The following is a 21,139-nucleotide window of genomic DNA, read 5'->3' on the forward strand; positions in this document are numbered from 1 at the left end:
TTATCTTGGGGAAAAGTTTGACCTTCGAACCAACTGTGTAACTCTTGCATGAGTACAGTTAGTGTTCAGGACTCTTCCTGAGAGATGTGGGGAGGAAGCCTTCCCTTTGAAGGGACTTGGCTGTATCAGAACTTTTCTGACAGGATTAGGTAGCATGGCCCGTTGCTGAGCTTTGTGAACATCTTTAGACTATTCTGCAAGGCCTTTTACTTTTAAAAAGCCTTTCATTTAAGGTGGACATGCATAAGAGTGACTCAATGAACCCCTGCCAACCAAAGAAGAAAGTGAGACAGTTAAATCATGGGGAGAAAAAAAAGTCCAAACCCTACATGAAACTCCTCTTTGGCCCTAAAAAAAAAAAAAAAAAAAAAAAAAAAAAAAAAAAAAAGTTGGGTCACAAGCACGATGATATTGTATGCACGATACTCAGCATGAGCTGTCAGTAAAGTAATCATTAAATGGGATATTCTACTGAACTCCAGTTCTTGTTAACATTTATGAGCTGCTTCATTCTGCAGCCTTTTTCCCACTAAACCTCAATAAATCCAAATGTTTACAACGAAGCAAAGACAAGCAGTGCCGCTAGTAATCAGTGGGGGTTTTCCCCAATAGTATTTGTGGATTTTTTTTTCCCTTCTGTTTACCCAGCTCTGGTCATAAGAAATGGCAAATCTTTATAAGCTAAAGAATTTCTCAATGAAGATATGCCTTATTTACTTTGTTCTGTGACTTGTAAGAGTCATCAAAATGTGAAGATGTGTTATTCCAGATACAGTGGCCTTTGTGTGAAGAGTCCTGTAACCTGCAGGCAGATTCACAAAAAGATAGATTAGGTTCCACAGGCATTGTACTATATCAAGTCACTGGGTAAGAATCATAATATTTGGAGCAGAGACTCACCTGTCTATAGATTAATTCTTCTAGTTTTTATTTGTTTTTATTTTTATTTGTTATCCCATGAATTTTAGAAATCTGGTTTTACAACGGCACACCTTCAGGAGGAATAGGCGTGACCACAACCAACACAGTGGTTAGACCACTTGCCTAGGAGATAAGAGCTGATTTTTAACTAACAAGCTGTGTGAGATTTTTTTTGCCAGATGTCCCGACTCTTAGACTGTTATATAAAGAATATAATGTAATAAGATTATATATATTATGTACTATGGCTGTCACAGCTTTAATGTCCTAAAGTAGTGAGATGAACATCTTCTGGTGAAAGTTTTTTGGGTTCATGTCTCTTATCCCACCTTTGCTTCTGTCTCTTGTGCGTTTACTTTCTAATTGACTTTAGATTAGAAAGAAATCAGCATCATTCTTTCCTTCTGTATTTCTGAACAAAAGCTGTGCTTTTTGCCAAAATTGCTGCTGAAGTTTCACACATATCATGCTGGATTTGTACTGGATATATGTACTGGGTTTGGCTCATCTAGGGACTAAGGCATAGGGGTATGTAGTATGCAAACTGCAATGAGTTTGAGAAGAGGATAGTCCCTGAAACATTCTTGTCGGCCAAGTTTGTGATGCTTCTGGATCCGTACAGTAGTCAGTTGTCTTTCTGACACTTCCAATGAAAATAGCCAGATATGACTCAGTTAAAAAATCAGGCAAGGCTTATTGTGGGTTATTATCTGAGAAGTAGTTTTCTCCACTTGTGCATGTAAGTGCTTCTTTGATCTGGGCACTGGAAAATTTATTCTGTGGGAAAACACTATCATATTCATAGCATGCATTAGGTAGTACAAGGTATTTATTATTGTGGTGGCACGAAGGAAGGCAATAAAAAATAATAGGAGCAGTAAGCACTCCCTGTCCGGTCAGATCCAATCAGAGTTAATACAGCTCCACTTTGGGAGACTGGCAGGGATCCAGGGCCTGTATTTGATAGTAATTTTATCCTTTGTGTACGGTGTGGCATTCTTCACTGCTACTCTGTGTCAGATAGCAAGCCTTAAATCATAAGAACCATTTCATCTTGTGATTAATATCTATGTTCATTATCTACTCTACTACTTTAGTTAGAGGTTATACATTTCTTTAGAGGTGCTCATCTCTGCTCTCTGAGAAGTCCAGTCCCAGCTACTGATTGAACCTTTTAGAAGGTCTCTCCAAAATTGGAAAGTTTTCTCTTCTTGAGAAGAAGTTTCTGGAACATTAATCTAGACTTTTTTGTTTGTTTCTTTCACTATGAATTGTCTTACCCAGTAGCAACCTTATAGTTTTATTTCTTTCTCTTTTCAGAATCCAGGATATCAAAATTACGCATTTCTTGACAGGTGTAACGTTTCCCGTTCAGAACCATAAGAATTCTTGTGTCTTCTTTGCCTCAGGACTTCAAGTTTTGTGTGTATATGTGTGATTTTTAGTACAGTAAAAGCTGGATATTGCCATCAAGAGTGGCTGTAATTACAATGTATTGCCAAGTGGGCATTTTCTAGAATAGGTGTTATTCACATGTAGCTCTTGATGTTGGATCTGTTTAGTTATCATGTAACTGTCCTTAGGGAGTAAAATCTTTTCATGTTTGGGAACACTCTTCTGAACTACCTGTATCTGAACTGCAGCCTAATTTGTCCTAATTATGTCTGGAAGTACAAACTAGGTAGCTCACTTTAAGTACAACCTCAAGTACAGCCCTAAGCAATCCTTATGTAATTGTTTCTTATGATAATGTGTTGATTTAGAAGGAGAGTTCATATTCAACGGACCAAAATATTTGAGACTTCTGAAGACATCTATAGGGATTCTTGGTAAAGGTAATCTCATAGCACATGCTCACAGGTTAATGTGCGTATTGGCAGGTTCTGTTTGATTCAAATACAGTAACTATGAGCAAAGGCAATAAATATGTACAGTTTGTTTTGGCTGTAGGTTTGATGCACCAACATACACTTGATATTCTATTTCATTTTGAATCTGACATTGCTGAAGTGCATTCCTTTTCCGAGCTGGAAGAATGTGTCGTTTTACATGCCAAATTACTTCAGTCTGATGCAAGGCAAAAAATGTTATACTGGCCTTGTTTGAGGATGCTGGTTTCATTTGTCATGATCCTTGTAAATATTTTTTATTACTGAGTAACTTTATAGTCAGAACTTGGGTAAATTAAATAGAAATTCAAAATGAGATTGTTTCTTGGTCAGATCAAGGACTTTGTGCTTGATGTTGTTATGAATCATGCTTTGGTCTGCGTTGCCTACCTGAGATTTCCTGATACTTCCACAAGGAAGAAAAATAGAAAGAGTGTGAGGTATTAGAGCCAAACTTGAAATTCTTGTCAGTCACCTGTTTGCCAAGTCCTGAGAAACAACTTTCTGTTCCCCAACTCATTAAAGTCTCGTCTAAAGATTTTATGCTGCAGTTTTAACCATATCCTCTCTGCTTGAACAGCATTTCTTGAACTAATGTGAGTATTCTAAAGCATTGTTATGTGTTTGAATTCTCACATTTTAATATCACTTTCTGAAGGGGATATAAATGGGGGTACTTGCCATGGGGACATGATGGAGCAGCCGTGCCTTAAGCAAATCTGATACACTTCCATGGGGTTATCTCCGCAATGCGCACAGCAATGTGAGAGAGAAGGGTCAGCCTGTTGATCCGGCGATTGGGACGGCAGCAGCCCTCGTACGGGGTATGTAGAGCAGAAGCTTGACTCCTCTTGGACTCCGGACTTCAAAGCCATCCCTTCCCCTGCCTTGTCGAAGGCTGGATCCAGGAGAGAAGGGGCTGCAGGGGTGGGCGGGAGCCCCCCCGGATCCTCTCACTGACGGGGTTTCCATCGGCATCCAGAGCGCACAGTTCATCTGGCCTGCAGATGCGGGAGCACAGCAGCTCACAGGCCAAGTAGGTAGAGAATTCTGCTAGAGAGATGATGCCTTGCTCCCTGCTGCAGGGACTATTAAAATATTTTTCCAATGCCTTTTTAATTAAGCGGTAAGTTCCCTGAAATTCCCTAAGGACAAGGCAGGCACCTAATGCTTGCAAGGCATAAAATCACATCAGAAAAATCACATTCATTATTTTGCTTCACTGCGGCTGAGACTTTTCTGTCTTTAGTTCAGCTGTCTGCTATACATCAAGGGAGAATAAGGTAACTGCCTTTCACCGGTTTTCAATTTGTCAGCAAATCAAGTCAGTGTACAAGGAAACAGCATAACAAAAGTAGTTTTAAATCTTCAGTGGGGAAAGGTACCTGTTAAATATCTATGCTAAGATATTGTTATAGTTACATAAAACAGTCTTACAAAAAGTGAAGTTTAAGTTTTAATGTTTTTCACTTTAGAGATGGTATTACTGTTGGGAATACCAGTTTCACACATGAAGTCCAAAGAGAGAGAAAGCTGGCAATTGAACCCAGGTCTCACAAGTCTCCAAGTTGATTCACAAGAGCAATTTCTTTATTAAACCTTTTATCATTGAAAGCTAATTGAATGAGATTGCAAATAAAAGGTATTTAAAAGATACCACTTCATAAAGTCTTAAAATAGCTAATGCTTTATGTCATATAAATAAAAGTAATGTATCACAGACTGAAATGTAAATAAGTGGGGTTTTATTGACTATAGCCTGTTAAAGAACTGTAGCTGCTATAGATTTTGCATATAGGTATTCTAAAGATATATGTTACTTCTGACTAAGTTGAGTGCATGTTAACTGTTATGGATGGATTCATCTCCTCCAAATCAGACAAAATTTTATGAACTCATATCTTATCTCTCTGTCACCTCTTTGGCAAGCTGAAAATCTCTTATAAGATTGAAAATAGCAGTAGTAAATAAAGGTGTGCCAATGAGCATGATTCATGAAAAATACATTTTGAAATTGTTGAAATTACTTTGGTTTTTTTGTCAGGCAGGAAGAAACATATGGTTTAGATCTAGGGAGGGTAAAAATTTGCCACTAGTGTATGTGAGCTTCAATCTAACAAGCTGAGAAGAAGGAGTGATTTAGTTTGATTTTCTTTGTGATGGAAACAGACCTAACTGATGTGGAGCCTGAGACACGTAATTCAGCATGTTTTGTTATTTAGTATGGGGTTTTGCTTAAACTCCTAGAAAAGACCAAGAGAAAAGCGGAAGAAAAGGGATTTCAGTTTTAGGAGTTAGCAGCTTCAAGTTTGTAGACAAAGCCTTTCAAAAAAAGGCATGCTGCTTTGGTTTAGCTGCTAGTTGCTTTGCATTGTAGTCTCAAATAAATCTGAATTTCCCTTTTTTAGAACTTGCATTCTCTGTTTGAAAGATTTTTGAGTGAGTCTGACTAGAGCTGAATTTAAATTCCAGTTCAAGACATGAAATGGCCACTGAGGGATGGTACACAAATTGCACTATTTCCTAAAATATAATACCTTTTTGATTCATAGGAAACCCTCTTAGTGGAAACCTTAATTGTACCAATTTATAATCTGTTCTACTTTAAGGAGCAGTAGATATTTTCTGTATTAAAGCAGGTATTTAACTCTTTGTATGGCAGTCACTGGAAGAAGCCTTTGCTGATTCAGCTGTAAATTGAACATGTCCTGGACACATTTGAGACATTATAACATACAGGAATTAAGTCTACATGGGATAGAAGTGTTCTAAAGAATGCAGTATATTTAAAAAGCTTTCTCCTGAAAACAACAGAGAGGATTGAGATGGTTATTGTCCTGATTTCCATTAATATATATGTTCCAAATTTGTTGTATTTGAAAATGGAAACTAAATTTTTTTTTTGGGGGGGGGGGGGGGGCAGAAGGGGAGGGAGTTCATTCTTCAGTAATTGTTGGGCTGTGTTTGTCATTAACTTGCATGTTCTTTCTGTCCTACCAGACACATGACTTTGAAGAAAGCTCCTTATTTTGGAATAACTAGTACCTATATCAGTGATTTTTTTATTCAAAAGAGCCTTTGAATCAATAGTTCTAATTCCTGTGTAGAAAGGATAGCCTGTAAATTTTCCCTTCATAAAATAAACACATATTAAATTTTGACATACAGCCATGAGAAACTCCTCTAGTTGCAGAGCTACTGCTGAATTTCTTTTGGAATGGCCACTAGGGCAATAAGAAGCTTGCTAATCATTTCAGAAGGTATGCAAATAGATTGTGGCTAAAATTGCACCTTTCAGATTCTTAATGGTTGCCAAATGAGTTACATTATCTCTCCTGCATAAAAGCCTGGGGACCTGTAATAGACCATCATACCTCCTTTGTTGACAGGCATTATCAACAAAGTGTCTCATTTTAGCTTTAATTCAAATTAATTTCCAATACTGTAAGGAAGCACATCAATATTTACATGAAATGTAGTAGGAAAGAGGGAATAAGGAGTCAGAGCCAAAGATAAACAAGGTAAATCTAAAATATTGTGCGTGCTTGCTTTTTATAGACTGTCTTTCAAAACTGCTGTTGTTACATCCAAGAATTGAAAAACAAAACTAAAGCAGATTGCAGAAATACTAGGGGGTCTTACCCAGAGAAGAATATTTTAATACAGGTTTTTTCTACATTTTTCTTCTGCTGCTTCTTCCAAAACTCTCTTCAGAGAAAGAGCCAAACCTTTCCAGTTTCCTAAGTGTGATAGTTAACCAACTGTTCTGTGCTTTGAAACCATTAATACACTATGTGGTATAACTTTGTATATCATTTCAAAGTAGCTTTTACTAAAATATATTAAAATTATATATGTACCTTTTTAATCCTTCTTTTTTCCTTCTAATTGTCAAGATGCCAGACAACTGAATGTCTAATTGTAAGATTGCTATGAACTGTGTATAGTTTGACAGGAAGCAGGAAATTTTGATTGGTTAGTTGTGGAAGTTGCTTTTCCTTAAATTTGGGAGTCTTTGCTTCCCTGCTAATTTTTGTTAACTTCTCTTTCTACTAAACATACCAGCAGACTGACAATGACCGTGTTTGTTCCTGGACTTCCCTAAAAGCTTTTCAGCTGTAAAATTCTGTGTTCTTATATGGCCCAGGATTCTTAGATTATTGTTACTCTCTAGCAATAGCAGAAATACATTAAAATTTGAAATCGGGTTTAGAATCTGGGATCATAAAAAACCCAAGCCCCCTGTTTTTCTTTCCGGAGTGGACCTAGAACTAGAAGGGACTTGGGTTTATATTTACTTCACATGGGGCCAAAACCTCCAAGACCAAACTTATTCACTATTTTGGGCTAAGGTCTCACATGGACAACCTGCAAGATTTCTCAAGCCCCAGAATGTAGCTTTTTTTTTTGCTTTTTTTTTTTTTAGATCTAACATCTCTTGGTCTACTTGTAAAGTCCAATTTCTTTACACACATTGATGATGCTGCAAATTTCAGCTAAAAATGTAGCTTACTTGGTAGATAATGTAGATTTTTAGTTGTTTTGCAGTCTTCCAACTATAAAAAACAACTACGTAATCCAAGAACTTCAGTTAGGGCAGGGTCACTTCTTGTGGTTTTCTGCAGGTAACAGGAACCATTTAGTATTTATTTTTGTTCCAGATTTTCAGTGATATTAATGCTAGCTTTTGTAGGACCAAGTTTGTCACATGGATTACTGTTGCTTCAGTTAATTTAATTTAATTTACTGCAATTTAATTAAATGTCCATGAGCAATGATCTGTGAGTTTTCCAGGTTGCTTGCATACTTTTTTCTCCAACCATGTCCTACAACAGAGTAAGGAAAACTAAGATACCTGAATAAGGGAGAGCTTAAGCTTTTCTGTTTCCTGTAAGTGATGGCACAGAGGGTAACCAACATTTTGTTTAGCCTATTTAGTGCTTAAAAATAAGTGTCCGTATTAACAGGGCAGAACAATTTACAACATTTCTTGGGGAAATGCAACAAAATTATTTTGTATTTCCAGATACAATATTTGTTAGAAGCTCTTGTTCTACAGTGACATAATTGCCTTTTTGATCTAATAAATGTGCTTTATGTCTGTGTTTCTGTTAATATCCACCATTGTCTTGTTATCATCATGATGATAATGAGCTATAATAGCAAGGCAATCACAGTAGTTTATTGTTGAAATTCTTCATAAGCTTATCACAGTTTTTATTCTCTATCAAGGCTGCAAAGCAGAACATGTTCAGATTTTTAACCTTCATTTTTGACTGAAACGTGTAGAAAAATCACATCGTTACACCATGAAATATATTAAAAGTGGAGAAAAAGAACAAATTAACTAGCACACTGACCAGATTGTTCAAACTGTCGTTTAATTTCAAATAGAGAGACAAAGTATGAACATGTAAAACAGCTCTGAAAATAAAAATAATAATTTAGAAAATTTAAAATTTATGCCTTGATAAAGCGTCAGAATTCCATATTCATTTTGAGGGTCACTTTTTTTCTGAAAAAGTAATTAATATACATTTAAAAATATGAAAATATTTAAAGTAAAACTGTAAATTAAGGTGGGAATTTTAAAATGAAACTATATTCTTTTTGTTTTCTATATCATTGTAGAAGTACTACATTTACCCATAATAAGTTTTTTGTTTTTAAAGTAGAAGGGTTGAAGCTCAATCTTTCACTTGTCCTTTAGGCCGTAGTGAGATTAAAAACCTATTCCTGTAAATCAAGTATAAATACATATCTCAGAAACCTGGAGGTAGAAGCTAAATTAAGTTACAGAGAATGGTTATATTATCATATCTTCTAAATACACCCTTGCTTTAAACCAAATTGTACTCCACTCCCATATGGGAAAACAGATTATAGCAAAGGCTTTAATTATCCATATTCTACTGATGATTTAACTAATTTTAAAGTTATTTTTAGGAAAGGCAAAAAAGAGCAGGTTTTAAATCCTCTCATATTCTCTGTACCATATGCATCTTTTTTGATGTTGCATAGATTGCTAAATCGTAAGTCCTGGGCTTTCCCTTTGTAGGCTCAACCAGCTGCTGCATTAGCTGTTCCTGTGTCTTTTTTCTGTGTTGAGCGCGCTTAAGCCCTTATGCAACCTAATACTTTCTGTCATTGGAATAATTTTCTGCTGTTAACCAAATGCACGTTCTGCTTTGCGGTAGGGCTTGCTTTCAGTTCCTGTGGTGGAGGAAAGCGAATACTGATGATACATTTTTTTGCAGTGACAGGATGTTTATCAATCACCTTGCACTTTCTTTGATTTTGTACTATACATGTTCTGTACATCAATTTTGACATTTGTGATGGAACTGGAACTTTCCTCGTGTCCGTGGCAATAAAGCTACATCCATTAGGAAGGTCTGTGTTTACTATTCCTCTTAGGTATGTCTTGGCAGAAGTGGACAGTTAGTTTGATTATAAAGTAAATATTCACTGGAAAGATTTTGACAGGTCTGAAAACCTCCGTGCCCCAGAGCTGTATTCAAGACTCATTTCTTTTCCTACTTCACTCTTTATTTTGCTTTACAACTGTGGCGTGAAAATGGCTGAACAGACAACACTTTTGAGGATGGGACCTTTAGAAGTTCTGTAGGAAATCTGTAATCTTTGCTGGAGGCTGGATGCATAATGTTGCACGCATTGTAGTAGAATTGGTAACGCTGGAGCAAAGCACCTGGCTTTTGAAAGTGCTGATGCAATGGCTCTGATTTTCCGCTGTAAGGAAGCCTGGTGTAGCCAGTATTATACGCTAGTATAGTTTGAGGAGGTTGATAGTTAATACCCTTGATACGTACCATACTCTGAAGAACATAGCTGCCAATTCCATCTGTGTCTGTCTCAAAGTCGCAGAATAAAAACAGATCCTCAGCCTAGTTTGGGCTCCCAGGTGGTCCATGCAGAATCAGAGTCACAGGCAGGAGGAATTTAAAGCAGAGAAGATGGGTAATAGAAGGTCAGAAGCAGGAGAGTTTGCTGAGACAGAGGTAGATCTCAGATAACATTTTATTCCTTTTTACTGAACTTGCATATGACCCACATTGCTGCTGTGAAGAGTAGTGTTTCTTCCTGATAATCTGTGGGATCTCTGGCACTGCTGCTTCACTTAGAGCCCAGTCATTTATGATTTTCGACATTTCTATATGAGAGCTGAGCCTCTTAGACAACACATGGGAAAAGGATGGTTTGGGAGATGCTGAAAGCAAGCAAAAGGAAACGGGAGGAATGGAGACTGTATGCCAAGATAAGAAGGAAGAAGAGGAGCAATGACAGCTGTCCTGGGGAAGGCATTAGTGCTGCAGGTCTCAAAGTGAGAATATTTTATTTCATTCTAGGGTAGTACGCTGCTGTAACCATATTCTCCAGGCCATAGACCTGAACATAAAAAAATTGTAATTCTGTCCTCTACAATGAACAAATTTACTGAGTAGAAAAGAAACAGAAAATATTTGGTTCTGATCATATTCTCTTGTCCAAAGCTGCACTTCTAAATTAAATATGTATGTAGGCATGGGGGGAAGGAGGTCTCCAGTCATGTTTTTATTCTTCTTTATCTTGGGGGAGGTGACAGCAAGTGACTCAGACTGTAGATGCCAGACCCGACACAGTGGCAGGAAGAAATATTAGTCTGTACGAGAAGCACGTGCTGAGTGCATACCTGATTTTTGTCACACGCAAGAAAAAGATGGCAAGCCAAATGCAGTGTCTCATGAATCACACTGAATCTGTTGGCTGCCAGTTAGACAAGTAATATAGAGTTGTATGAACTGATGTATAAAGTGATACCAATTCATTTACGTCTGTAAAATGATCTCACTGCTGCTTCTTTTCTTCCGCTTAGTACATCTTTCTAACTTCTGTGCCCAAAAAAATCATTTGTTTTTTTCACTCAGAGACTAACACAGCTACTGATTTTTTTCTGGGCACTTCTCAGACCATATTTTAAACTTGAAACTTGCTGTAATTATAGTTGAGATTTTGCATCCAGCAATCACCAGTGGAAACACTACTTGTTATATTCTTCCATTGAGCTGGTTATCGCTTAATTGTGAGACAAAACTGACTTTTGGCAAAGGTTTAATTAATTTTTGAATATAACTCTACTTTAGGTTGTTTGGAAAAAAGTGATAGTCAAATTAGAATTTTTTTTTAATATCAAAAAGCTTCAATTTAAAAAAAAATTGTCATTTAATGAAAGTTTTTTTCTAACAAATGCTCTTGCATATGGTAAATCCTGACAAGCTTGTTTATACCAAGAAAGGAGGAAAACATAAACAGTTATATGAAGTGATTATATTAAGAATTGAGAGGTCAGTCAGAAGACTTTAACTTGCAGACATGATCTGTTACACTCAAAATCTTGTTACGGCCAAAGGGGAATGCACTTTATATACCGAGCTAAGCATTTATGGTTCATCTAATTAGTTTTGACTGATAAAATTAAGTCCGTATTATCTAATTATTAAAGTTTTGCTAATAATATGGTTAGAATCTTATACATAAACTTCCTGCTAACTCCCCCTGTCATTTGGTATTACGCTCCCCCTTCCAGTACTTCTCCAGGTCTTCAGATTGACTGCTCCGTCTTCCTCGGGAAGGGGGAGAAGGCTTGAACAGCAATTGGCCTCCTGGGTTCTCCGCCTCCTCTTCAGTTTTGGAGTCTGCTTGAGGCTACTTTTTTGTATTTTCTTAAGGTTGCTTACTTGCTGTTCCTCACCACTTCCCAGGCAAAGTCTGGGAGCCGCACGCTGCCCTCCCCAGCCCCGTTATCCCGGAGGGGCTGGGTTTTTTCCAGCAGGGACTAGGTAGGGATGCCAGCCCCCTGCCCCGGGCATTCCCGGAGAAAAGCCAGCGCAGGGAGCACGTAGACACGTGGCCACCGGGCGATTGCTGCCGCGGCCAAAACCAGCTCCTGCCAAGGCTGGGCCAGACACGTCCCGAGACCCCGGTGCTGCCAGGGCAGCACCAACCCTCTGGCCTTCTGCTAGCCATGGCAAAACCCTTATTGACTGGGTTGCAGAACAGAGCATCCCAAACATTTGTTTCACAACTGTTACTGACTCACAAGAGATGTTACAGTCTTTCGAGAATTCCCATGAGTAAGAGCTGATCTCGGTATGTGTTTGCAGTGTTGGATCTTTAACATTTACTGCTGCTGGCACATGGAAGGTTGCACAAAGCACTTTTGGTCACACAGCTACCTAAAATATTTATTGGTGTGAGAATGTAGTCCTCTGTGTTCAGAACAAATGTTCTTTGATATTTTTAAATTATTTAAAAACTTTGCATGAGTGAACTGGAAATCTCATCACGCATCTGACACCGGTTGGGGGTGCTTAACTATCTTTGCTTAGAAATCACAATAAGAATAGAAGTGAAAAGCAAATGCTAAAAGATACAATTTTTCAGAGGTCAAAATCCAGATAAGAAAGAAGAAGGGATGCGCCCTCGTTTTATTGTTGTATTCACCTAGACTCAGTTAAGACCTGCAGATATTCATGCATATGTGCTTTATTAAATGACTGCGATACATACCTAAACCCCATAGTTTTTAACACATAGAATTTTAAAACAGACTAGGACAATGATGGACTTTATTGCTTTTCAAACTGCTTTAAACATAGTAAAGTGTAGTACAATGTGGTAAACTGAAATCAGTAACCCTTGCTGTGAATGGCTATTTGTAATAGCCAGACTTCAGAAGCTTGTTTTCTAATGACTACTGCTGTGAAGTCTGTTCTGCACTACTAAAAGTATTTTTTACTCTATTACATCCCATAGAAAACGTCAGTGGCTGTTTTCAAGTTCTTTTCACTGTACTATGAGCAATTTAGGAAACTCCAGTCAAAATGCTCCCACATTCTGAGGCTTCGTTGAAAACATCCAGCATGGGACAAAGAATTGTTCACTGAATGACGCCAAGCAGGGAGAATTCCTAGTATGACTTTTAGAAACTCATTTTCCTCTTGCCTTTGCAGCCTATGGCACTATTAAGAAAGTACTCGCCCCGATGAACCAGACTTCAAGCAGCTGCCTGCTCGAGGAAATCGAACTCCTGCCAAAAAGTCAGCGAGAGCCCATCAGGAGCCTTCAGATCCTGCACAGCCAGAGCGTCCTTTTCGTGGGCCTTCAGGAGCACGTGATTAAGGTCCCCCTGAAGAGATGTCTCTTTTACAAAACGTACAGGTATGAACAAGCAGCTAGTTTGATTTGATTGGAGAAAAATGCTTGCGGCAGGGTGTGGAAAAGTGGGAGGGAAAAATGACTGTAAGTAGGAATCCAAATTAATTACCTCTCTCAGCAATGACTTTCTGTGTACACTGTTTATCAGAAGTGTCTCTGACTTCGTGTACTAACTTGTAAGGACTAGATGAGACTCTCAAGTGTCATTATACAGATTCTGAATTGTGAAATGAAACAGTAAGAAATGGTTTGTATAGAAGACAGCTATCTGATAATGTGCAATACAGCTGCTGGTTTAATCTATTTAAAGCTTAAAACTTGGACAAATTTAAGTTGGGGGTTTTTTTTAAGCTATATTATAACTAAGTAAACCATACCTCTGTGGGTTCAGAAAGGAAACTGGTTTGGATGAACTGAGAGTTAAGACTAGTTGGACAAGTGGCTATTTAAAGGCAGTGCTGGATCAGGAAACCACAATAAATGTAAATATTCTACTGGGTGGAAGTATTATGCAGCTAACATTTGTTCAATCAAACAAGGAAGATAACTTACAAATCATCACTTGGTTTTAGACTTTATTATGGTAGTTAAGGAATTTAAAGTTCAGCATACAACTTTTATCTAAAAATACTTCTGGGTTGTGAAACATATGCTATTAGAGGTTGTTAATTTCATCTAATTAGTTATACCTTCCCTTTGATACAAGCATGGTTCCAGTAATTCAGTACAGTTGTTCTGGTTTACATCAGACTCTGAACCAGCGTGGTGAGCTTTTTGAGAACTGACAGACGCGTTTGTTTTTTAGCTTGTCTTGCTCTCAGGTTATTTAATATGCGTTCCTTCGACAAGCCGGTCTACGAGAGGAGGGAGAGAGGCTGCCAGTTGCCTTTCTCAGCCGCTAGACTGAGGATCGTGGGGACGTTGTTTGAGCGTGACAGGGGTCGGTTGTACCTCCCGTGCGGGCAGCGACCGTCCGCGGGCACCGAGGTTTCTGCTCTCGGAGGGGCCGCGGGCGCAGCGGGGGTGACTGCGGGACGCAGGGCTCTGCCTCGGCAAGAGCGGAGGGACTTTTCCAGGGACCTGGCTCTGCGTGGGGATTGGTGCCGTGCGGGAGGCCAGCGAAAGGTTGAGAACAAGACCGAAGGAAAAGCTGTGCCCTGGAAAACTGGAGTACACCGGGGAAGGGGAATATTCTCCTTGTTACAGTTCTTTACCAGCCCTTTTTGTTTATGCTGTCTTATGTAGCATATTTTAGGCGTTTTTTACTAAAATAAAAGTGACAGGACACTCGAAGCCGCATTGGAAGTCCTACAAAGCTTACTTAAAGGAAAAGTTATATATAGGCAAGTCTCTGCCTCAAGCGTTTTGTTGGTTTAGGGCCAACATAGGACCAAGTTTCATCTTTCTTTGGTTTAGCAAGTTGAAACGGGATGTGTGGTGGTCCTGTAGCCCTTTTTGGCTTGTTTCCTCCTTTTCATTAAGTGAAGGACTTATATATTGGGAGGGGTATATGTATGCGTGTGCATATATCTGAAGAAGGAAAAAAATCTAATGACGTATTCTTATGCTTCTCTCTTTTCTCGCATGTGACATGATCATGCCATTCTGGTTGTACAAGACATTGAATACATTTCCCTAAGCAGATGTGTGTATTTCAGAAAGGGAGACCAGGCTGGTATCCTGTGTTTTCTTAGGGTCCGTGTACACCTGATGGCAATCATAAACACAGAGAGCTCAATAATACGGGTGTCCCGTGTTTACACCAAGCCTGCACTCCACTTCAGACATTTCAAGGCTGGAGCCTTATTACGTTATTAGTGAGGCGTGAACTCCAAGATCCAGAGATGAACTTCCAGAGCACCTGCTTGGCTCCCACGAGGAGCTGCTTAGGTCCCCCAAGGTCCCTGTGCTGCTGTCAGGACAATTCCCGAGGTAGATCAGTGCTGTCCTGGCTGCAGGGCACAAACGTGCCCTCGCCGGGTGCGACTGGTGTCTCAAATCATAGACCCTGTGCATGCCTGTAGGCTAGGCATTCCTCTCCCTGTTTGAGCAGTGAGGTCTAATGGACTAGATTTTAAGAGCTTGCTTCTTTTTTATAAAAAAAAAAAAAAGGCGGTTCTGTTCCCATTTTACTGAGTAGAACAGTAGCTAAATGACTCAAATCCTGCTCAAATAATAATTTATTCTTCTGCCCAGAGGTATGTGAAGTCTCATCTTCCACTGGAATGAATTACTTAAAAGGAGATAAAATTATTCCTATTCCTCGTGGGGCTTTTCAGTCATATCTTTTGTAGTTGTATGACTTTCCTCATAGTAATTAAATATCCACTGCACCAAAAGGGTTGCCATCCATGCTTTCTTCTCCGTTAAAGAGTTCACCAGCAATTCAAGCTCTGTTTTGTGAGAAAGGAGAGGATTTACAGATGTGATCTAGATGAAATATGGCATTTCCTTGTCATCTGTCGTTAGGGGATTCGGGTCATTTGGAAAACGCAGACATAATCTTTCTCTCACCTATCACTTGCTTTTGGCTTAACTAGTTTTTTCCTGGCTTATGCTGGATTTCAAGCGTATTTGGTTCTCTACACGTAGAAAGAGTGTAGGTACTTTACTTGGGGCTATAAATTTCACTGGGTAATGAAACATCTGAAACTTAGTCACTGCATCACTGGGTGCTTTAGTACTCATTCTTGTTACGTGTTGCCAACTGTTACTTCTATATTATACCAATGGGTAAATAGAGTAATGGGTAAACCTTACCTAAGGTAATGCCTTGAGCCATTGTGGTTCTTTTTTTGGACTCTTTTAATTTTATCTATTCACATTTGTCATACTTACGGCTGTATAACTGTGCCAAGGCTATATTCTGAACTTCCATCAATAATAACTAGAGTTTCTTCCCCAGATCAAGGGCATGTGTAGTCTTTAGTACCTATTTCACATAATTGTTGAGAAATAGAGCATGTTTGTGTATGAATAACAGCCTTAAAAAAGCCAAAAGGCTGAAGATGCACTAGCTCATCTGCTCTGCCTTTTTGTGTCAATGACAGTGTGCTCACTGTCTAATCTTTTCTAATCTTTTTGTTTAGGTTTAGTACAAAGCTTTCAGAATGCAACTCCCTGTTGAGCAGACTGTTCCTCAAGCTAATATCTCAATGTCAAGATAATTTTCTTGAGATTGTCTTATTTTTTCTTTTTATTTCATTACTCCTTGTTCTATTTTCACGTGCTAGCCTCTAAAACATGTGGTTATTGCTTTTATTTGTGGTTTATTATGTCTCCTTAATTATCACTCTGATATGCTGTACATATTTAGCTGATTCATATTTCCTTGTAGATCTGTTCCTCCAGCACTTCCCTGTGGTGGAGTCCTCTGTGACACACAGTTGCCTCTGGCAGACATTCCCTCTGGTTCAGGAAGGTCCTGTTCCCCACCAGCTCATGGCTCCGCTCCCGCAAACACTGTTATCAAAGGCCCTTGAAAATACTGGTTTACATTTGGAGGCTAAATTTGATTTATTTTTTTTTTTAATTTTTTTTGGTGTTCTAGTTGTAGTTCAGTGCACTTTTATGACTGTGACAGCAGACCATACCACCGGCAGAGCCTGTTGTCACACCTGTAGTTCGGGTTGCTCTGCGCTTTCTGATATGCCACGATGTTTTAGTTGTTTATGAGTTGCCTATGCTAGTTATTTGGATTGACAGTTTTCATAGGGGGGGTCTCCCGCAGACTTCTGCCAATGGCTGAATAGTTCTGAACATCCTGTCATAATCCTGCTGTTCTCAGGAGTCAGCTAGGGAAAAATAGCTTGGGACGTGTGAGTTCTTACAAAGAGTTCTCCAAAAAGCCCCGGCATCTTCATGCTCCAGGAGAAAACTGAAGAGCAGCTACCTTAGTTCAGCTCTCCCTGGGGAAAATCTTTAAGATTTGACCTGGTTATTATCACCTGGGTATTGCAATTCACACATTTACCAAACTTTTATGGAAGACCATCAACATTATTCTCTGGAGCTACTATTTTCACTATGAATTCTCCAGCTCTCTGTACTTCTTCAAAGTTGAGTAGGCCAAGCATAAAGCACAACTGACTTTTTTTGTACCTGCTAATTAACTATAATATGAGATAAATAGAATGATTATCATGAGAAGATAACTATTAAACTCTCTAAAGCTGCAGCATTTGCTGTGTACTTTGAAGGCTCTATGCATCTGTAAGAAGGAATAAGATCTGTAGCAGGGGGTAAAGACTCTGTGCCCTGAAACAAAGAACCAGTCAGCTTTCTTTTATTGGCAGCTGTGGCCTTCAGAAGCAGCCTTGCGGGGCAGTGATTTCTCTGAGGCAAATTTGTCGATGCTATAATTTGTACTGGAGTTTTCAGTGCATCAGTTCTAAAAGTAGGGGCAATGAAAAGTTGTATCAGCCCAAAGTTCTGCAAAACCTTACCAAGCAAGGGTCAAGAATTGGTATTTCTGATGGAAGATAGGTTTCACACGCTTAGAAGGTTTGAAAACTAATCTTACTATGACGTTATGTCTAAGTAAATAAATAGTGCTATCTGCTAAAAGTGGTGCAAATAGTGACTTCTCTGGTGTAAAAAAAAAAAAAAAAAAAAAAAACAACAAAAAAAAACCAAACAGACAAAAAAAACCAACCAAAAAAACCAAAACAACTTCTGGAAGTATTTGAGTATTGTTTTTTACATTATATGCTTAAAATATTATAGGGTGACAAGATTGTTTTGCTAAGTAATGTTATCATAGCAATTCTACTGTAACCGTAACTTTTCTCTCTCTGTACTCCATCATTTTTATTTTGGCTCTTTGTTAACTATCAGCTAAGCAATCTGTAGCAGCATAGTACTAAAAAGGGTACCGGATTAACTGACAGAAGAAAACAATTATTGGAAATTTGGTTATGCTTTATTTCATTCCTAGAACTCCAGCAAGATTATTAGATTAAGTATTTCAACCACTGTTGCATTCCTTTATTTTGCCTTAGCTATAGATGATGCTTCCTCAGAAGTACTTTCACACTCAGTAGGAACCTGTTTTCCTGGTAATAAAACACTGGCTATTCTTACATAGAAGAATAATTATTCCTATATACTAATGTTATACAAGTTAACAATGAGTAATGTGGTCTAAACTATTACTAGGTGCTAATGAGTGCAGAAGAGCTTGCCAACACATGGAATTGAAATTGCTGTGTTTAAAAAATAATTCCAGAATAGTTATTTTTGGATATCCAGGTGGATTTCCTTATTTCAAAATATGCAAGCCTTATTCCAGTTTAAATCAGAGAAACACACTGCTGCATTAGAATGCTGGAACCACACGAGGACTGATCTGAATTAGTGATTCCAGAGTAATATTCCAGAATCAGAATCCTCATAAATTTCCCAGACTGGGATAAACAGTAATCCTGGCTGCAAGACTAGATTATAAGCACATTTAAATAACGGGAAGTCTATTTTTAGGTATTAGATACACTGCAAAATTATCTTCAGTTGGTGTGAACTTATGAGAACACTAGTAAAGTCAGCAGAAGTATGAAATAAGCACAGTTGAAAGTTTTCCTCGCTCAGAAGAATTAGAATATTAGTCCCATACTGGGGAGGGAATCAATTCAAGGTCTAAAGATCTGAGGTTGACCTATATTTCTGTCTTCCCCTGCAAAGACCAAGGTTTTTGCAGAAAGTGTCTTTGTCTATCTGGTCCACAAAATGCATCGGAGACAAACTATGCATTTATGTTTTGCTGCACCTGAAATATTTAGTCACAACTCTTTAAAGTGTGTGATCTATACGTGTGTGCATATTGTAAGCACACATTTTTGGCAAAGAAGGAACTTTGATAAACAGGCAGAATTTTACAGCCTGCTCCCAATGTATTACTTGAAGTAGCCTTATGAGAAAAAGGAAAATGTCTTTTCCTTTTAGTTTGCAAAGTTGTAACAAAACCAGATGGACTTGACTATATATTTGCAATTCAGATTTTATTAGTAGGATATTATTTTAAACAAAGAAGTGAGCTAAGAAATAAAAATTTGAAACAGGCATGTGGTTTTCATATGTCATGATGTAATTCATTTCTTTGCTTTGAAAAATACCAAAAGTTTGAGGAATTCTAAGTTCAGTGTAGTTACTGTTAAGTTTTTCTTGAAAATCACCTGACGTGTTTAAAGTAACCCACTTTCCAAGGGATCATTTCACTAGGCATTTGATACTTGGCAAGTGTATTCTCTGGAAACAGAAGTTAAAGGGACTAGATGGTAACAAGAAAGGGGGTGGGGGGGGCAAATCTGGAAGGTTTTTTTATTTTAAATTAATTTAACATATCACATACTGGACTGCTACTCAGTCAGGCCAGCACATACCCTATCCATCTGAGCTTACAGTGCTCTGAGTTACACACCAGTTGTTTTCTCATGAGAATTATTTGCAGCTCTTTTAGTACTTTTTTTTGGACATTTTCATGTATTTGAAATTTTACAGAAAATTAATAACTGAGTTTGGAGTCCACTATTGACCTGAGTGTATGAGAGAGAGAGAAAATATTTGTGATGCAGCAGTGTGAACCGTGGGCAGGATTCCAGGACAAGAGTTTGGTTGCTCCAGTTCCACAAGCCCAAAGTGAGTGGCTCTGAAGGCCATCTGCTCCTCATACTACGTTGTCAGGCCAGTGGGGGTATCTAGAGTTACTTCTGGAACGAGAGGTAGCCGTGCCCTCAAAATGTTGGGATACCTGTGACCTGGTTAGTACTCTTAAGGAGTCAAGTTGTTGTCATGGTTTAACCAACCCAGGACAGTTGTACGTCCTGAATCTGGGCCTGCTATCTTTACAATTGATTCATATTCTAGTGTAAAGTTAACATCAACTTTGAAGTTCAAAAGAACCTAGGTTACAGCTGACGAAAAGGATCTGGCAGTCGTGTACCCTGTTTACATTTATATCCGCTACAGATGTGAAGGTCTTTTAAAGACGTGGGAATACCATATGGAGGAAAACATGTCCAGCCTGGGCAATCACGTTATTGCCGTTCCGGTCTAGCAACACATAAACTTGTGGGAAAATCCCCAAATCCGTTGCTCTGGCGTTGCCTTGCCACTTAGGTAGCTCAGATTTTCAGAGCCTGTTTGCAAACCACAGCTTTGCAGGCTCTGGTTTCAACCCATCTGAAGGGCTTTGAAAACCCTAGCTGCGCCTGGGGGTCCCAGCGTTTCCAGGCTCCTGCCTCCTAATCGGAGGGATGGATGCTCTGTCTTGGCTGATTGACATGGATGGGGACCTCGGATGTCGTGTCTTTACAATGAACGGCAAGCCTGTGTTCTCTTGCAGAGAGCGTGCCCTGAAAGTCATCTTCTGCATTGTTCCAGGTAGAGCTACTTGGAAGCACCAATATTCAGAGAACTGTGTGTTATAAACGACTTTACTAAACAAATTATACATAAATTCCTGATTCTGGATTTGAAGGGAGGAGCTTGTAGATTTATTGAATCATTCCTAGATGGATTTTGATTGTCTCATAGAAATTCAAGTCAGAGGAAGCAACAGTAGTCCACACACAGTGACTGAGATGATTAAAAGATTTGCTTTTTCTTATAGGTATAGGCAAGGGTTAAGCAGGATTCTGAATATCCGACACACATCTTAGTTTGAGCTCCTAGGACTTTGTAAATTATGTGCCTACTATTTATGCTCTTCTGCATCATTCATCTGTATCTTTACATCCCCGTTCTTCGATGCACACACATATATATACGTATATATCTACAAAACCAGCAGTAATGAAAACACTGATAGGTACTTTTGTACAGAAGTCTAGTATCAGATTTATGTATTCATTCAGAAATGGATAGCACAGTGTGTTTGGAACATGAGACAGGCTTTTATCTTCGGTTGTCTGTTCAAATTTGCAGTGAGGAATCTAGCTTCTGTGAAATAAGATGGTGACCCCAGTTCAGTTCCTGGTATACAAAGTGTCCAGATCACAGTTGACAGTAATTGGAACTAGGTAGGCATGGCTATCTCAGTAGGAACGATTGAAAGGGTCAGGAGACTGAAATATCCTCTGTTCTTCAAAATGCTGTGTATAGGTAAAGACAGAAAAATG

General features: G+C 38.6%; 1 protein-coding gene across 2 annotated transcripts in view; it reads left to right on the forward strand.

Annotated features, from left to right (window-relative positions):
- The window catches only part of SEMA5A (semaphorin 5A), a 328,915-nt gene that overhangs the window by 213,985 nt on the left and 93,791 nt on the right, over nt 1–21,139 (forward strand). For both annotated transcript variants that reach the window (XM_075052509.1, XM_075052510.1), the window contains one exon: nt 12,821–13,028. In XM_075052509.1, the coding sequence (XP_074908610.1) occupies nt 12,821–13,028 (208 nt within the window). The remainder of the gene's footprint in view (nt 1–12,820; nt 13,029–21,139) is intronic.

Source organism: Buteo buteo, chromosome 20, assembly GCF_964188355.1.
Source record: "Buteo buteo chromosome 20, bButBut1.hap1.1, whole genome shotgun sequence".
Classification (NCBI taxonomy): Eukaryota; Metazoa; Chordata; class Aves; order Accipitriformes; family Accipitridae; genus Buteo; species Buteo buteo.